We start from the raw sequence: 17537 nt of genomic DNA on the forward strand, positions 1-17537 counted from the left end.
CACAGAGAGAAAGCAAATCTCAGACAGGCTCCAGGCCACACAGTCAAAGAATGGCAGAGCTGGCTTGTTTTCCACACCTGACTGCCTATGTGTGGAGTACGCTCTGCCCCTGTGCCACTGAAAGTTGGGGTTCCTGGATGTTCCGGTCTCCCTTCCAGCTCTGAACGAGTGGTAGAGGTAGTCACTGAAATCTTCTTTGGTAGGAACTCCAGGGTCCCCTTATCAGGGTCTTCAGAGAGGAGAGCAATCACTGAAATGAGCTGGGAGCCCCTTCCTTCCACACTTTGTGTGACTTGTCATGGCCTCAGGGACCCAGCCCTGCAGATCCATCAGGGCTGCAGAGCCCAGCTAGAGAGGCAAAGATTCCATTGAGCATACAGCCCATGCAGAGGCCTTGGAAACTGGGGAGGTAGCAACTCTGCCTGGGATGAAGAGAACGCCCAAAATAAACCTGAGAGGCTCTGCTGTCTTCCAGACGGCCCGCAGGCCCTGTCCCTGCAGCTTACTGCTGGAAAGTTCCAGACTAAGCCCTGTCCTTCACCAGAATATATTACATATTCGATTCCAGTACAGTGTAGCGTATTCCAGAATACTGTTTGATGGTAGCGCCCTGTGGTGGCATGGGCTCTGAGCACAGAGAAATCAACACCTGGCCCAGCCCTGGGTCACCTCTGTTTGCTGTGCTATTTCCAATGTGGCCTTCAGAGTGCTAGAATGTTATGGTACTTTCTCCCCTGGCCCACTGGGAGGAAATCACTGGACTGGCCTTGCCTCACCTGCTTCTGCACATGGAGTCTTACTTTCCTTGGCCGCTGAATGGGGGTTGATAGGCATACTGCGAGGGGCCCGTGGGAGGCCATGAGCAGCTCCTTCACCCTGTGCTCAGTAAGGGGAAACATTCTCAGTCCTGGTCACTGTCACAGTAAAGTCTGATGGGCTGGAGGACCCAGCTCCTGTCTCAAGCCAGCTCTTGCTCTTGCGGGAGGGCGTGTGTGTATTGTGGTCACGGTCTCCGCGGCCTCTTCGCCCTACACTTCCTGTATGCCTCCACAAGGAAAACAATTCACTCAGTCGAAAAGCATGCTTCCCTGAGCTCAGCTGCTCCCTGAGCAGGTGTCTCTTGACCAGCTGCAAAGTTCCAGGTTCAGCTTTGTGGGGTCATCTGGGCTACGACTCGTACCTGTGGCCTTCATCATTGTATTCTGATTATCTGTCATCTTTGCATGGACACATGGCGCTACCACTCTGGGGCTATTGACAGTACAGCTGTGTGTGTGTGTGAATGTATATATATGAGTGTGTGTATGTATATATATATGTGTGTGTGTGTGTGCATATGTGCGTGTGTGCTTATGTATGTACATGTGTGTATTGGCCTGAGTTCCCTTTTTCACCTTTAGGGGTGAAATGACTTGGGGACATTTGTTCCAGTGTTCATTCTGGTTTCCAGGTTTGGAACTCTTGGGTCATATGGTAATTCCGTGTTTAAGTCAATAAAAAAGCAAGCATTGCATCTTAAAAAAAATACCCCTCAGTACTGGAGGCTGGTGGGGACAGGGACATGGCCTCCTGAATCTAGGGTAGATGCATTTATGTTTGGTAACTGCAGTAACTGTGAGCAGGAAGCTAGCAAGTGTGCAAGAGGGGTTTGGTAGATAGATGGATGCACTGGGATGGTGGATGGATGGGTGGGTGGGTGGATGATGGATGGATGGATGGATGGATGGATGGATGGATGGATGGATGGATGGCTGTGTGAGTGAATGGATGGATGGGTGGATGGATGGATGGATGGATGGATGAATGGATGGGTGGATGGATGGATGGATGGATGGCAGTGTGAGTGAATGGATGGATGGGTGGATGGATGGATGGATGGATGAATGGATGGGTGGGTGGATGGATGGATGGATGGATGGCTGTGTGAGTGAATGGATGGATGGATGGGTGGGTGGATGGATGGATGGGTGGATGGATGGATGGATGGATGAATGGATGGATAGATGGATGGTAGATGGATGGATGGGTGGGTGTGTGGATGGATAGATGGATGGATGGGTAGATGGATGGATGGAATGATAATTGAGTGAATTGTTGGGTAGGATAGATAAGTAGATGGATGGGTGGGTTAGTGGCTGGCTGGCTGTTGGCTTGATGAAAAGGTGGATAAATGAATGGATGGGCAAAAGCAAGGTTTATTAATAAGAGTATATGAACAGATAGGTGTGTGGGCACATGGATGGATGGATGGTGAGTGGATGGGTAGGTGATGGATGGATGAAGATGAATGAAAAGGTAAGTGGATGGATGGGTGGGAAGGAGAATAATGGATGGTTAGTTACTGGATGAATGGAGAGGTAGGTAAGTGGTGGGAGGATAAATGGATGAGGAGACAAATGGGTTAGCCCTGGGTGGGCCAGCCTAGCTGAAGAAGCTCTTCAGAGCAGCATCTGCTGGGAAGAAGTGTGTCCCTGAGGATAGCTCCTCTCAAGGTCTCTTCTGGGCTTCTCTCTTGCCCAAGAAAGACATCAGGCTGGGCCCCCTGGGTTCCCAGATCCCCATGAGTGTGTGAGTTGTTTGCTCAGGGCCTTTTATCTTTTTTGCAGGGTGACATCCAACAGTTGCTCTTCGTCTCCGACCACCGAGCTGCCTATGATTACTGTGAGCACTACAGCCCCGACTGTGACACAGCGGTCCCTGACACACCTCAGTCACAGGACCCTAACCCAGATGAATATGTGAGTCATCTCTGGCTGGGTTCATGGTGGCAGCACAGGTTGAACCCCAGGATGGTACAGGGTTAGCAGGAGTTAAAGGAAGCCACAGGACCGAGTTTTCAGCAAACTGCAGGGGAAGCAGTGTTTGACGTCTGATCCACTTTACCACAGAGGATCTACCTCCCTCCAACCCCTGCCCCAAACACACACACCTTGATCAAGTCTCTCAAGGGAGTGTCACCAACTGCGTCCCTTAGCCCTCCACACACATCCTTAGATGAATGTAGACAGATGTCCTTTGCCCTCAGGCTGTGGCCTCAGTTGTTCTTTAGAGCTTGATCTGTTCCCTCATGGGCACCTGAAATTTTATAATAGGGCATGCCTCGCCCTGTGTATAGTGACCCTGACTTCAAGAGTAGCAGTAACTCTGAAGGGCGGCCATATCTGTCCTCTTTGTCCTCCCTATTTTCCCACAATGCTGGGTCACTCTCCTCATCCCTGTGTCCTCCTCCAGCTCCCAGAAGGTCCCTGGTTTGTATTTGAGGACAGAGTGCCTGCTAGTGACTGTGAGCCCCTCTCATGGGAAACCCAGTGAGTTTTGGGGCTAAAGGTCAGCTTTACTGGTTCGAGTGTGATTTCTCTGGGTCAGATGTAATCGCTTTTAGGGCTCAGCTTTTGCTGGCCTCTCTCAGGAACGTGTGGAGTCATCCATCTGCATACTAGGCTTCTGGGGCTTGTTCAGCTTCTCAGGGAGAGGCTGAGGGAAGAGCCATGTCTGAGGACCCCTGGGACTTGACGGTGCCTTATGGCTTTCCCACACAAGTGGGGCAAGGCTTTTGACAGGCAGCTCTGGTAATACATTCGTTTCCTTTTCCATGTGGGCACCGTTGACTTCAGTACCCAGAAGGAGAGGGTGAGACCTATTACTATGAGTACCCATATTATGAAGACCCTGAAGACCCGGGAAAGGAGCCCGCCCCCTCTCAGAAGCCAGTGGAAGCCGCCAGAGAAACCACGGAGGTTCCTGAGGTCTGATCTGGACTGGGCTGGGCTAGGGTGGTTCCCGATCTCTCCAGGCCTCTGAGTTAAGAGGCAGAGGCTATGGACATTGTAGCACATGCCTATAATTGTATCCCTTGGGAAGCTGTAGTAGGATATGCACAAGTCCTAGGCCAGCCTGGGCTATAGGGTGAGAGGCTACCCCTTCCCCAATCACACATGGAAGCTTAATCTGTGGTTGGACAGTTCCTGGTGTGTCACTAGGTATTCCTCCATCAGTTCATGGCACTCTTGGTACCCGGTGCACACACGATATCCGCCTCCCTCATTTTCTCTGCCTCCCAGGAATCGAGGGCCTTGGCTGAACTCCATGCCCACACTTTGCTGCTCACTCTTGTACTAGAAGGATGCTGGCATGGGTTCTTGGGAAATCCTGGATCCAGATACCCTGACTGCCTCTTTCTACTCTCTGCCCACAGGAGCAGACCCAGCCCCCATCCGAAGCCCCTACAGTGCCTGAGACCAGTGACACGGCTGGCAAGGAGGACAATCCAGGGATCGGGGACTACGACTATGTGCCCACTGACGACTACTACACTACATCCCCGTATGAAGACTTCGGCTATGGCGAGGGCGTGGAGAACCCCGACCAGCCCACCAACCCTGACTCAGGGGCCGAGATCCCCACCAGCACCAGTGTTACCTCCAATTCCTCCAATGTAATTGCCCTCCTCCTGTTTGTGTTGCTCTAGGGGCACGGGGGGAGACAGGACAAAGGCTGTGTGGCTCTGGGTCCCGGCCAAGCACCGACCTCCTTGGGTGGCCTTCCTTGTGCACACCCCACACCCTGGCTCCTGAGTCCTCTGTAGTAGGGTTGAGTGTGCTTTAGAAGCCATTGGCTTTTCTGAGTTTATTTCAGTTCCCCCTGCAGAATGGGTAGATTATCTCTGTGGGCTCTGAGTTCTTGCTCTCAGGGTAGCTCAGATAACACTGTAGATTTGCATGCAGGAGTTCCGCCCATGAACATCACTGGTGGTTACCCGTGTTACCACAGTAAATCTCATGGAGTACTATGTTCTACACTGCTAGAAAGAACCTCAGTTTCCAGTGTGCAAACGCTAATCAGCTACTGAACGCAGACCTCCCTGAGGATCGAGCCAGCTCCGAGGGACACTGCTACTCCTTCCTGCCCTGGCTTGTTATGGTGTCTTGGGTAGCCAGGCAGAACCTGCATGTGACCAGCCTCCCTGAGTGACCCTGTCACTTCTCTCCCTTAATCTGCAGCCGGCTCCATCTCCAGAGGAAGGGAAGGATGACCTGGGAGGTGAGTTCACCGAGGAGACCATCAAGAATCTAGATGAAAACTACTATGACCCGTACTTTGACCCGGACTCCGACTCCAATGTCTCTCCATCGGAGATAGGGCCAGGCATGCCTGCTAACCAGGACACCATCTATGAAGGGGTAAGAGACGCAGCTTCTCTCTGCATCTCAGGGCGTCTAGGTGGTGGGAAAAGGCCAGCACTTCTAGAAGTCAGAGGGTGACTGAGGGAGGCAAGAGTGACATGGGATGCCATGTTATTTTAATTAATAATTAATTAATTAGGGTTGGGGATTTAGCTCAGTGGTAGAGCGCTTGCCTAGCAAGCGCAAGGCCCTGGGTTCGGTCCCCAGCTCCGGAAAAAAAAAGAAAAAAAATTAATTAACAAATTAATTAATTAGAGGCATGGTCTCACTATGTAGTCCTGGCTATCCAGAAACTCTCTATGTAGACTAGACTGGCCTTATACGCACAGAGATCCATGTGCCTCTGCCTCCCGGGTCCTGGGATTAAAGGCGTGCACCACCCTGCCTGGCTGAGCTTTATTCTTTAAAGTAGCCTCTCAGACTTCCATTATGGTCATCTCTGCCCTGTTGCCTGACTGTGCTGGGGTATACATGGTTGGGGTGGGCGGTCTATTCCAGTTTGCTCTCCTCCTTCTAGTCCTGAGGAGAAGTGCCTAGCTGCAGGGAGCACCCTGGTTTTGCACAAATTTTGTGTCATGTGGATTTTCTGTTTCCTTTCTGTCTCCCATTTTTTCTCTGGAATCTTAACACTATCACCAAACTCAGATTGGAGGACCCCGAGGTGAGAAAGGGCAAAAGGGAGAACCAGCCATCATTGAGCCGGTAAGGATTTCTTCTGTTGTTGTTGGTGGTGGTGGTGGTGGTGGTGGAGGAGGAGGTGTGTGTATTTGTGTCTGTCTGCCTGTCTGAGTTGTGGTATCCTCTGCTTAGCTCATGATGGTTTGTAGGGTGTGATCAGATTGTGGGTCCCACCGTCTGCCTACCTGGCTCTACAAGAATTCACAGTTATGTATTCTGTATTCTTTACATCACAGATTCTTGGGAGAGGCTCTGGGGCTCTGGGAAAATCCTAGAGTTTAGCCAAGGTGATAGATCACAGGTGTTTGTACTGGTAGAGAAGGCGGAGAGTCAGAGCACCTCTGCAAAGATTTCCTCAGAAGAAGTGAGAGGAAGGCTGGGCCCAGGGCTGAGTAGGAACTCCTAGTGTAGGTGGCAGGCAGGGGGACAGTTAAGGACTTCACCTCTCTGTGCCCTTTATGCTGCCATTTGAGTCTATTTGCTGCAACCACTGAGACAGGGAAGACCTTGAAGCCATGCCAAGGGAATGTACGAGGCTTTGAGGTAGGGTTCCCTTTTGAGTCAAGCCGCATGCCATTAGGCAGCGGAGTCCTGGGTAAGTCAGACAAGGGCCTGTAGGGAACGTGTGATTGTGCAATCCATGGCCCTCCTGGGTCAGAGTTTTGTGGAAGCCAGGCCTTGGGTAGGGCATCCTTGTCCAGCTAGGTGCTGCAGCCTGCTTGGGTCTCAGAACCGTTGAGGTCAGGGCCTTGGCCCCAGAGAACAAAAAGCTATGTGATTGGCTGGGCTGGGCTTGGTAGACATGGGAATATGGACTCAGAATTGGCTTTGCCCAGAGGAGCTGACCACTGAGGTCATCCACCCTAGCATCCTGTGAGTACCCAAGGGAGGAAGGACTTGTCCTACATCATGGCCATTACGCTGATGAACAGCTGGTAGCTGCACTGCCAGGATTGGCTGCTGGGGCTGAGTTTATAACGTGACTTTGGGGCTTCCTAGGAGAGAGAACCAGCCTCATAGGCCCCCACCCTCCTGCAGGGTAGGAACCTTGCTTGGCAGTGCTTAGTAGGCCAGTGGGCCAGGGCAAGCTCCCCGGCTTGACCTCTCCTGGCCAAAGGGAGCCTTGGATGGAAGCCTCTTTCTGGTTCCAAGGGCTCTGCCTGCTACTTGTGCCCCTGGCTCCCCCTGGCTCCCCCAGCTCCCTCTGGCAGTGAGCCTGAGGACACAAATCCTCTTCTCAGATCCCTGTGAGTCCAAAGAAGAGAATCCTTACCCAAGGCTATAGAATCAGGGCACACATCGGGGCATGGATTGCACACTGCAAAGGCTGCAGAGCATGACATTAGCCCAACCTGGAGGCTTTTTGCTCAACCCCATGAGAAATTTCAACCCAAGTTCATGTTCATGGGAGGAGGAAAGTCCTGAAGAAAAGCATGTTAAGCGACTGGAGCAGACTCATCCCCTGGAACATATCTGGGGCTTTTCTCTTCCACACCATAGAAGGGTGCAGCACAGATGGCTTCCCTGCTATGCTGGACCTCCTTAGAGCACCACCTCAACTGGGCTTGCCCCCAGGTGGACTTGGGCATCATGAGGAAAGGGTCCTCTTTCCTGAGTCAGGGCAGCGAGATTCTGGAGAAGGGAGGTGCCTGAGGCTCAGTGGGCGTCAACGTTGGTCCCCAGTTTCAGAAGAGCTTGGGTTGTACCTTTGAATAAGGCTTACTTAAGCTTATTGTGTGTGGAGTTGGCACCCCAGTTCTGGGAGCAGCGAGTTTCACTAAAGGGCTGCCCTGAAGGGGGCTGTGGGTGAGGGTGGGCCAGAGACAGCACTGAGAACGTAGAGGTGGTCTGCCAGACACCCATCTCTTCTCTGGGAACAGCACAAGCCATCTGGAAGCAGTTACAGAAGGGCCCACCCCCATCTGATGCTTGCTTCTTCCCGGCTTCCTCAGAGTGTCCACAGGGCCTTTGGTGAGTCCCCATGGAGAAAAATATAAACATTTGGAATTGTCAACCTGGAGAATCGCCAGATGTCTTTACAGTCTTAGCCATACATAAACAGATGGAGGCCCTGGGGACTGGTGGTGCATACCCTGCCCTGTGCTGGGGTGGCTGCTATCCCCTGTTCACCACATCTGTCCCACAGAATGGATTTACAGCAACTGCTGGGCACAGGGTCGGTTCATCCCTGCATCCAGGAGGACCTGGAAGGCCTTTCTCATTGAGGTTCAACTCCTCTAAGTTGTCAGCAAGACAAGGGGTTCCTCCAAAGGACAGATCTGGCTTGGCTGAGATGAGGCAGAGTTAGCAATGCCCTTGGCATCAGCCCACACTAGGGTCAGGGACCACCAAATCCTGATTTGATACCTCCTACCTGTTGGACCCCAAGCCATTCCTGGTTTATCTATTTTTTTTTTTTTTGAGACCGAGTTTCAAGTATCCCAGGCTGGCCTTGTATGTGGTTGAGGATGAGTTTGAACTCCTGCTTCTTATTCCTTCCTCTTCCGAGTCCTGGGATTATGGACCATACCCAGCAACTACAGTTCAAACCCAGGGCTTTGAGTATGCTAGGCAATCCCTACCATGCAAGCCTCGTCCCCAGACTCTGGCATTGCTTTTAGTTCTGCTTAGCAGATGGATGGACCACCATTAAGGTCTGGAGCTGCAAATGACAGCACACACATGTGATACCAGGGAGGCTGAGGCAGGAGGATCTGAGCTCTGGGATAGCCTTGCCTACTGGGATAGCCTAGGCTACAGAGTGAAAAGTAAACAACCACCTTCAGTATGTATTTAAAGTAATAAAACAGCACGGCTTTTTATTTTAATGTGTGTGTGTGTGTGTGTGTGTGTGTGTGTGTGTGTGTGTGTGTGTGTATTTTGGTATGTGCAGTGCATGCCTGTACATCCTGTGGATGTATGTACATATAGGCAGAGGCCTGAGGTAAATGTCGATTGGCTTTCTCAACAGCTCTGTGCTTTATTTCCTAAAGATAATAATAATAATAATAATAATAATAATAAATATGTCATAAGTGTCTGCTGTATATGTGCAGGTGCCCTCAGCATCCTGAAGAGGGCTCCCCTAGAATTAGGATGGTTGTGAGCTTGGCAACTGGCTAGACTGCCGGGAGAGCGAGTCCCTGGGTTCCACCGATCTCCAGTTACAGGTGCATACCACCATGCCTGGCTCTTAGTTTTATTTTTTATTATTATTGTTATTATTATTATTATTATTATTATTATTATTATTATTATTATTATTATTGATACTGGGGATCTAGACTCAGGTTCTCATGCTCATGTACTTTATTGACTGAGCCATCTCTGCAGCCTTCAGGCAAGACGCTTTGACACTCCTGAAGTACATACAGTAAAGAGCTGAGTCTGTCACCTGGTGTCACGGCCTCCCTTGGTGTGAACTCGGGGCAGCATGTGCGTGTCTGTGTCGGGAGTTAATGAGGGTAGCTGAGTTCGCCTCAGACAGGCCACCAGTGAGTGCAGCCCTGTAAGCCCACGGAGGCTGCGTCCTGTAGTTCCGAGCCCAGATCGGCCGATGAGGTACAAGGTAGGGATAGCATGGCCACGGGACCAGGGCTGGTTCCTTTCTTTTCTGACCTGGGGTGATCCAGGACTGGCCTCCTGTGAGATCCAGCAATGCTGCCCCCCACTCTGCAGAACAACAGTGTGTGTATCTGGAAAGACAGCTGCTGTCTCCTGGGCCCTGCCAGTGGTTCCCCTTAATCTCCCTTCTCCACTTCTGAGTCCTCCCAGCTGCCTGTCAGAGGAAATGGGAAGCGGGAAGATGAGCCGCTTGGATGAGTTCTCTGTGTACATCGCACGCACAAATATTTCTCCTCAGCGCATCTGTGTAAACATGGCGCACGGCTTCCCAGAGACCAGGAGACCTCATAGGCAGTGTGGATAAGGCTTCTGTGTGGGGGTGCTTTGCAACCCCTGCTCAGCTGCACCCCACCCCCTACTCATTCGCCATGGTGACCAGATTTCCAGGGCTTCCCACCTACACTTGAGTAGATCTTTTCACTTGTCAAGACCAAGCCCAACTTTGACAAGAGAGTTGTGTGCTTTCAAAGACGTATATCTGAGGCATTCTGCCATCCACTATCCCAGGAGAAGAGTCATTCCTCGGTTCCTTTGGCTGGGAGACTAGAAAGGGACCTGGCCCAGGGCCAAGACCTCCAGTCATTCACCTCATTATTCCTGCAGTCTTGGGAGCGAATAGGGAGACGCTACACCTGTCTCACATGTGGCTACCCTCACACATGCAAGTGTCCCGACAGGGTCGGGCAGCCATCTACCCAAAGCCTGCCGCAGACTCTTGAGTACCAGCCTTGCAGGCCTCTTGTGCTGATTTGACCCCTCCCCTTGTGCCCCAAGTGCAGATCCTCTCTCCTAAAGTGTATGTGGGACTCAGAACATTGAGAATGTTCTGGGTGGGTGGTGGTAGGGAGACCAGGAGAAATCTGGGGTACGTTTTGAAAGAGGACATCCAGAAATACAGATCCCAGAGCAGAGAAGCTCTCCTTTCAAGCCAATAGACAATAGGAGGCTTTGTTCTCCTTTGGGGGTTGGACACAGCAAGGGCTAGTGGCAGGATGAGGGCCCAGGAGTGATAGGAAGAAGATGGTTGTGGGTCAGGTGATTTCAGCAGGGTGCTGGGCATGGAGGAGGGGCTGAGTGTTCTGCTGGCTGGGGCAGGAGGCCGGGCTACCCTCGGCCCTCCCAGCTTTTTCCCTTAGCCTTCATTGGTCCACTTGGATGCCTGGGCCTGGGGTCCATTTTGCCCCTGGGGAAGCCGGATACTCTTCAGGTAGATGGGAAAGAGGAGTTGTGTTTGGGGTCTATTCTCTCATTCTGGCAAGTTGTGCTTTTGTCAAAGTTGTGTTTGAGGGGTGCCTGTGGGCCCCTGATCACTGGCTGGAGTCCACAATGATTTGGAATGCAAAGAGAGTAGTCCGAGTGCGCCCCCGGCACAGGGAGCCCTAGCAGGACTGACCCGGCTTCTTGACTGACTGTTGTCAACCCAGTTTGGAAGCTGGGCTGGGCCCCTGATCTCAGATGTTCCCTTTCTCTTCCTCTCTGCAGGGAATGCTGATAGAGGGGCCCCCTGGCCCTGAAGGCCCTGCTGTGAGTGTCTAGTTTTGTTACCCTCTGACCTGTGGGAAGAACTGTGGGGGGAATCTCTGGGGTAGAAAGTTAGATGCTGCTCCCTTTTGCTGGTACCCGGGCCTAGTATTTCCCGCCTCCACCCCCCTTCTGCTCTCACATAACTAGAAGAGAAGGTCTTTGCCCTGGGGCCATGTCTGAAACTCTGTCTTGACTTTATTATCAATTCCAGGGTCTTCCAGGACCTCCAGGAACTACGGGTCCTACTGGCCAAATGGGTGACCCTGGAGAAAGGGTAAGAGGCCGGTTCAGTTCCAAGACCATATACCCTGGGGGGAGTCTGTGTCTTCTTGCTCCTGCCTGTAGGCTATCTGCCCCCCTTTCCTCCCTGCTCTGCCTCCTGCATTGTCTTTCAATGTAGAAATGATAGTAAGAACAACCGCTCCTTCCTCCAATTGCCCCTCAGCCCAGGGCCATCCCATGTCACCCTCTCAGATCTTTATGGGCTTGACTGTCACCTGGCCCTGTGCCAGGATCATAAGGACCAACCTGGGTCCAGAGGCAGCCAGCAGTCAACCCTGAGCCCTCAGCAGTGGCTCTGCGCTGCATCAGTGTCCCCAAGTGTCATTTTAAGTGACAGCTTGGATGCTTCCTCTGAACCTCGCAGGAACAGCTACTGACCTAGAGCCTGCATTCGTTCTCACACTAGCCCTTCTTATTAGAAGTCAAGCCACTGGCTGGGGAGGTTCGTTCTGGGGGTGATGTAAGCCACACCATGGGGCCATGAGCTTCTTCTGATACTTGGTGGTGGGTTCGTTCACTGAAGCTTGTGGGTTTCTGAACCCCTCCCTCCCTCCCTCCCTCCCTCCCTCCCTCCCTCCCTCCCTCCCTCCCTCCCTTTCTCTTTCCCTCCCTCCTTCCCCCTCCCTTTCTTTTCCCCTTTTTGCTGGCTCATCTAATGAATAGCCAGGCTCATCATTAAAAGCCAGGCAGCCAAGTTGTAGATGATGGCATACGTATGTGTGGTAAGGACCAGCATTTGTCCCTGATTCTTGGACCAACACAGTAAGGAGTCCAAGTGGGAAATGAAAAGGCAGATTGTGGTGTGGTCACCTGGTAGGGTGTTCTGCTGGTTAGGGCAGCAGTTGGGATACCATGATGGTTTGGGCAGTTCTGGGTAAGTGGTAAAGTCAGGTGCCTGTAGACACAGAGAGGCCTGAAAAGGGTTCTGGATGTCAGTCACAGAGAATGACCAATCTCATGGGAAGGACAGAAGGAGCAGGACGTGGAACTAGAGGTGAAAAGCCAGCTTTGTGGGCAGCACCGTAAGTTAGACACTTACAGGGCAGGACTAAAACCTTTCTGCGAACCACCAAGGCTGTAAAAGGGGCTCATTTTGTAAGGCTGGATGACCCCTGAGAGAGAAGAAGAGCAGACAGGGCCAGGCAGGGAGACCACCTGCCACACTGTTCTTGGCAGCCCAGAGCAGGTGGCTGTGTTGAAGGTCTGCATGAGGTAAGGGTGACCAGCCCTCAGAGATATCAGGGAGAGCACATGCCTGTGATACTCAGGGAACTAAATGCCCTGCTGGGACATCCCCTCACTGGCTGTGTAAAACAGTGAAGCAAAATCAAGTTTGTGGAAGACACTTTCTGGCCTGGCCTCCAAACTTGCCACTCACGATCAATGGAAGTTGTAAGGGTGGGTGTCCCTGCAAACTGGATTCCGTTTGGGAGTCTGCGTTCACTTTGTAAGGAGGTCTGATCTCTCTGTCACGTCCTCTGACCCCCGTAAGCCAGGGCTTGAAAAACGTTCCTGCTCAGGTTGGCTTTGTGCTCTAGGGGTGGTCCTTCCTTCTCTTCACACCTATCTCTGGGTCTGTCCCATCGAGTGGGTGCTCTATCCTGTCCTCTAGATCCTGACCATGTGCAGAGCTGAGGACTGGATGAGGGATGAGGGCCTTTCTCACTCAGCCAGGAGAGCTTGGGGCTGAAGGATGGGAGCTGGCCTCCGCCTTTCTCAATCCACCAACTGGACACAACCACCCGCCTTTCCTCTCTGCACTTCTAACATCTAACTCAGCTCCCTCACCCTCCATTCCCACAGCCCCATAGCATGTTGCTCCTTTCTAGAACATTCCAATGTTTCCAGAACATTCCATGCCATGGAGTCTTATGTTACTGTGTGCTTGCCTAGCCTGTTTTCTGACCTCTCGTTCTCACACTGCTCCTTGGCTCTGTCCCTTTGTCTCTCTGACCAGTTTTATTTCCTCCCTGCCTGCAGGGTCCCCCTGGGCGCCCAGGTCTTCCTGGGGCTGATGGCTTGCCTGGTCCCCCCGGGACCATGCTCATGCTGCCGGTGAGTATCTTTAACTGGGATGAGGGGTCGCAGTGGGTGGATCAGGATCCCAGGAATAGGGTTTGGGTGGAGTATTCGAAGCTGCTACAGGCCTTACAACCCCTTCTGTCACTGGTACCAGGAGGAGAGAGGAAAATCCCACTCTCTAGGTGAGGCTCCTGGGGAAGCCTGCTGCAATTCTTTGTGACAATAGCTAGACTCCCGTCTCCCAAAAGAATCAACCAATGATTGTGGGTGGGAGAGAAACAGGGATGTCATTGGAAGCTATCAGTGTGGTCAGATAACATCTTCTAGAGTCTGCTTTCCACTGGAGTTAATCCAAGGCTCACAGTCTCTGTATCTGTGATAAGACTAGAATGGTTCCTCAGGCCACTCATTCAGAGATGAAGGACTTGGAGCTCAGAGAGTGGTTGAAGGTCAGCCTGGTCCCAGGATTCCAAATCTAGAAGTTTCTTACACATCTATGTCCTGGTAGTCAGGACCCAACCACTGCTGTGGCACTGGGGTGTCTGCGGTGACAGGAGACCATGAAGGGAGAGGTATATACTCTGGGCTCCTGCTTATCCTCTGGAGAACAGCTGGGGCCCTTGCAGAGGTGCCCTCAAGATGGAGGGTTCGAGGTAGGTCAGGCCCAGCAAACAAACTTGAGTAAGTGAAGGAGTTAGAAGCAGGCAGAGCTGGACCAGCCCCTCAGCCACCTTGATCTAAACTATTTTCCTTCACCCTCTTCTCCCTTACTGTGCCTGAGTACCATGTCCTCAGCACTGTGCCCTCAGGACTGTGTCCTCAGCACTGTGTTCTCATCACTGTGCCCTCAGCACTCTGCCCTCAGCACTGTCCTCAGCACTGTGTCCTCAGCACTGTGCTGTCAGCACTGTGCCCTCATCACTGTACCCTCAGCACTGTGTCCTCAGCACTGTGCCCTCAGCACTGTGTCCTCAGCACTGTGCCCTCAGGACTGTGTCCTCAGAACTGTGCCCTCAGGGCTGTGCCCTCAGCACTCTGCCCTCAGCACTCTGCCCTCAGGACTATGTTATCAGCACCATTCTTTCAGTACAGTGATCTTGGGACAGCTGGTATGAAGGAGGACGGGAAGTTCCTCTCTCTAAGGGCAGATGCTAAAGAACACAATATTTGGAACTAACATTCCCTTGCTAAGGTCTCAGAGCAAGAGTGCCAACTGCATTTTACCCCCAAGATGCCTGTTGCACTGAGGGAGATATAACATGGAACCAAGGTGTCCCCTGCGGGTCCCTCATACCCAGCCCAGTTTCTTTGGCCCTTGGCCTCTTTGCAGTGATGAGGATCTGTAGTTCATCAGGGTGCAAATCAGTGGAGGTTCAAAGTCCTCGTGGGCACAGCAGGTTTCAGGTGTCCAAGGCAAAGGCTGACAGGAGGGGCTGTGACATGTGGACAAAGGTCCTGTGCACACAGGTTCTGGGATTAAGAGTCTCTGCTTTATTTAAGGTCCATGAGACCCACCTTGCACTGGGGTCAGAGTGGGCGCCATGTTCTATCTCTGGTGACTTTCCACCTTCTCCTGCAGTTCCGTTTTGGAGGTGGTGGCGACGCCGGTTCTAAGGGCCCCATGGTCTCTGCCCAGGAATCCCAGGCACAGGCTATCCTCCAGCAAGCCAGGGTAAGTAATGTGGACCCCTGGGAACCCGTGTGATAGAGCTTGTCCCTGGTGGCTGTAGGGACTGAATGATTGTCTCACAGTTTGCCTGGTCAGGAACCTAGGGAAGGTTGGGTCCTCCATGTCCAGCTGGAGAATGCGGGGAACTTATGGAGAGTTTTCAGGGGTGTCCTGTCCATAGTTAGGGGTAAGAGGCATCTGGGCCTCTGTAGCTTCTCTGGCCTAGCAAACCCCTCTTCTGCCCTGTGCAGACACTCACTCTGTGCCATGGGACAGGGAAGCCAGTGATAAAGCCAGAGTTGGATGAGGCTCCGTGTGTGCGACTAGGTTTTCAGGCCTGTGCCTTCCCCGGCCAGCCTCTTAATCTGTGTGCACTTTAATAGAAACCAACTGAGAGAAGGGCTTTATGGTTTTTATAAAAAGATGTATTCTTTTTCCGTGAGTGAGTGTTTGCCTAAAGTGTGTCCCTAGTGCCCACAGAGGCCAGGAGAGGGCATCGGTCACTTGGGACTGAGTTACAGATGGTTGTGAGCCACCATGTGGGTGCTGGGAATTGAACTTGGGTCTTCTAGAAAATGTGCTCTTAACCCCCAAGCCATCTCTCCAGTCCTGAGTTTTTTATTTTATTTTATTTTGTTTTATTTCATTTTGTTTCCTGGAATGTTTTTAATTTTATTTATTTTATTATCGTGCATGTATTGGTATATTTACACAGTGCATGCCTGTGTGGGGAGGCCTGAGGTGAATGTCGGGTATTTTCCTCAGTCAGTCAGTCTCTACCCTTATTTTGAGACAGCGTCTCTCATCAAACCTGGAGCTCCCTGATTTGGCTGGGTTGGCTGGCCAGGGAGCTTCAGGAATCTGTCTGTTTTTGCCTTCCCAGGACTGAGGGTAGAGACAGATGCTGGAACATCTGGCTTTTTACACGTGTACTGGGAATCCTAACTCAGATTCTCAGGTTTGCGTGGCAAGCAGTTTACCAGCTGAGCCATCTCCAGCCCCCAGAGCATTTTTAAAGGCAAAATAGTCTTCCAAAATTAACATGGCGCTGTGGTAGGGGTTGTAACCCTGCCACAGAGCAGCTCTTTGGGAAGACAAGTTGAACCACACCAAGTAGGAGGACAGTCAGTGCATGACTGAGAGAGCCCAGGCCCCACAGGCTCTCCCATGTACCGTCCACACCTCTCTTGCTGTTGGAGAGAACTTTGTGCCTCTTCCAGAAGTGAAGTAAAGAATCCACAAGGAAAGTATAGGCCTCAGCTCAGCTCAGGAAGGGAGAGCATATTTCAGATTTGGTACAGGGTGGTCCACCTCTCCAACAGGGCTAAAAGGAAAGGCTTTAGGGACCCTGCCCACAGTGGGTCAGCAGGTAGCACTAACTTCTACCTCTGTGTCCTGCTTCCCTGTGGAGATGCTGAGAGCCCAGAATTGGGTCAGCGAGACTTTCTCTGTGAAAGTCTAGTCTTTTCTGTCCTGGGCTACTTTTCCTCGTGATCACGTCTCATAGAACAGGGGCCAGAAAACCAGGACAGGGCCAGGCAGAGTCTTTTTCTGACTTCCTCCTCTTTTCTTTACAGTTGGCACTAAGGGGACCAGCTGGTCCAATGGGTCTCACCGGGAGACCTGGCCCCATGGTGAGTGATTGGCAGGGCTGGGGCCAGTTGGTGGAGCCAGTGCAGACAGGTGGCCTCTTGGAGCTGTTCTATCCCTTTGTGGGAGTATGTGTCAGGGGGGTGGCTGTGTTCAAGGTCACCTAAACTTTTGGGGATCCCTGGGAAATAGCCTTCAGTTTAAGTATGATGGGGAGATGGGGATGCTCCCTCCCCATGTCTGCATTTGAACTCCAAACTCTTCCTGTGAAGGACAGGCTCTAGGCTCCTCCCACTTTCCTCTATCACTGGGAACACAGCAGGTAGGGGGACTGCTGTATTAGAGGCCTGGAGCTGTCCCCAGAGACAGCCCTTTACACCTATGCTGGCTGCACTTTTGACTTATGAGGACTCAGCCTCTGTCTTTTGGGGTCTTCTTCCTTAAAGTTCTGTCCCGGTGTCAGAGGTGACCCCGGGGCTGGGAACAGCACTGGGTTTGCAGTCTTAACTCTGTCAGGCCTAGGTGCCTCCGCTTGGCTCTCCTCTGAGGCCTCACAGTACAGCAGGGACGTTATGTAGTCAGGAACCCTTGGCTGTCATCCAAGTGTCAAATACGTGCTGTGGGCACTGGGAGTACGACCCTACATGGACATAGCCACCTCCCCTTCCTCCAGAGCTGAGGCCCGAACCCAGCGCCTTGAGCTTGCTAGGCAAATGCCGTGTCACTGAGCTAAATCCCCAACCCTAAGGACACAGGATTCCTATGCCATTGGGCCCCTAGCTGACTTTGACATAGGCTACCTCCCACCCCCAGGTCTGGTCTCAGTCCCCTTCACCCAGGAGGTGAAGCCAGTCTCCCAGGAGGTCTTAACTTGAACTGGCCCATAGGTGGTGCACTGTGTTCCGAGTTAAGGACGGTCATAACCCATGGGCCAGCTTGTCCTGCAGGAGAGAAACCTCTTAAGA

The 17537-nt window shown here is 52.1% G+C and overlaps 1 protein-coding gene across 3 annotated transcripts in view; it reads left to right on the plus strand.

Annotated features, from left to right (window-relative positions):
• The window catches only part of Col5a1 (collagen type V alpha 1 chain), a 148623-nt gene that overhangs the window by 59559 nt on the left and 71527 nt on the right, over positions 1-17537 (plus strand). For all 3 annotated transcript variants that reach the window (XM_006233873.5, NM_134452.2, XM_063284748.1), the window contains exons 5-14: positions 2607-2738; positions 3615-3746; positions 4196-4435; positions 5001-5180; positions 5829-5885; positions 10968-11009; positions 11221-11283; positions 13272-13346; positions 14893-14985; positions 16560-16616. In XM_006233873.5, coding sequence (XP_006233935.1) covers positions 2607-2738; positions 3615-3746; positions 4196-4435; positions 5001-5180; positions 5829-5885; positions 10968-11009; positions 11221-11283; positions 13272-13346; positions 14893-14985; positions 16560-16616 — 1071 coding nt within the window. The remainder of the gene's footprint in view (positions 1-2606; positions 2739-3614; positions 3747-4195; positions 4436-5000; positions 5181-5828; positions 5886-10967; positions 11010-11220; positions 11284-13271; positions 13347-14892; positions 14986-16559; positions 16617-17537) is intronic.

Source organism: Rattus norvegicus, chromosome 3 (assembly GCF_036323735.1).
Source record: "Rattus norvegicus strain BN/NHsdMcwi chromosome 3, GRCr8, whole genome shotgun sequence".
NCBI lineage: Eukaryota > Metazoa > Chordata > Mammalia > Rodentia > Muridae > Rattus > Rattus norvegicus.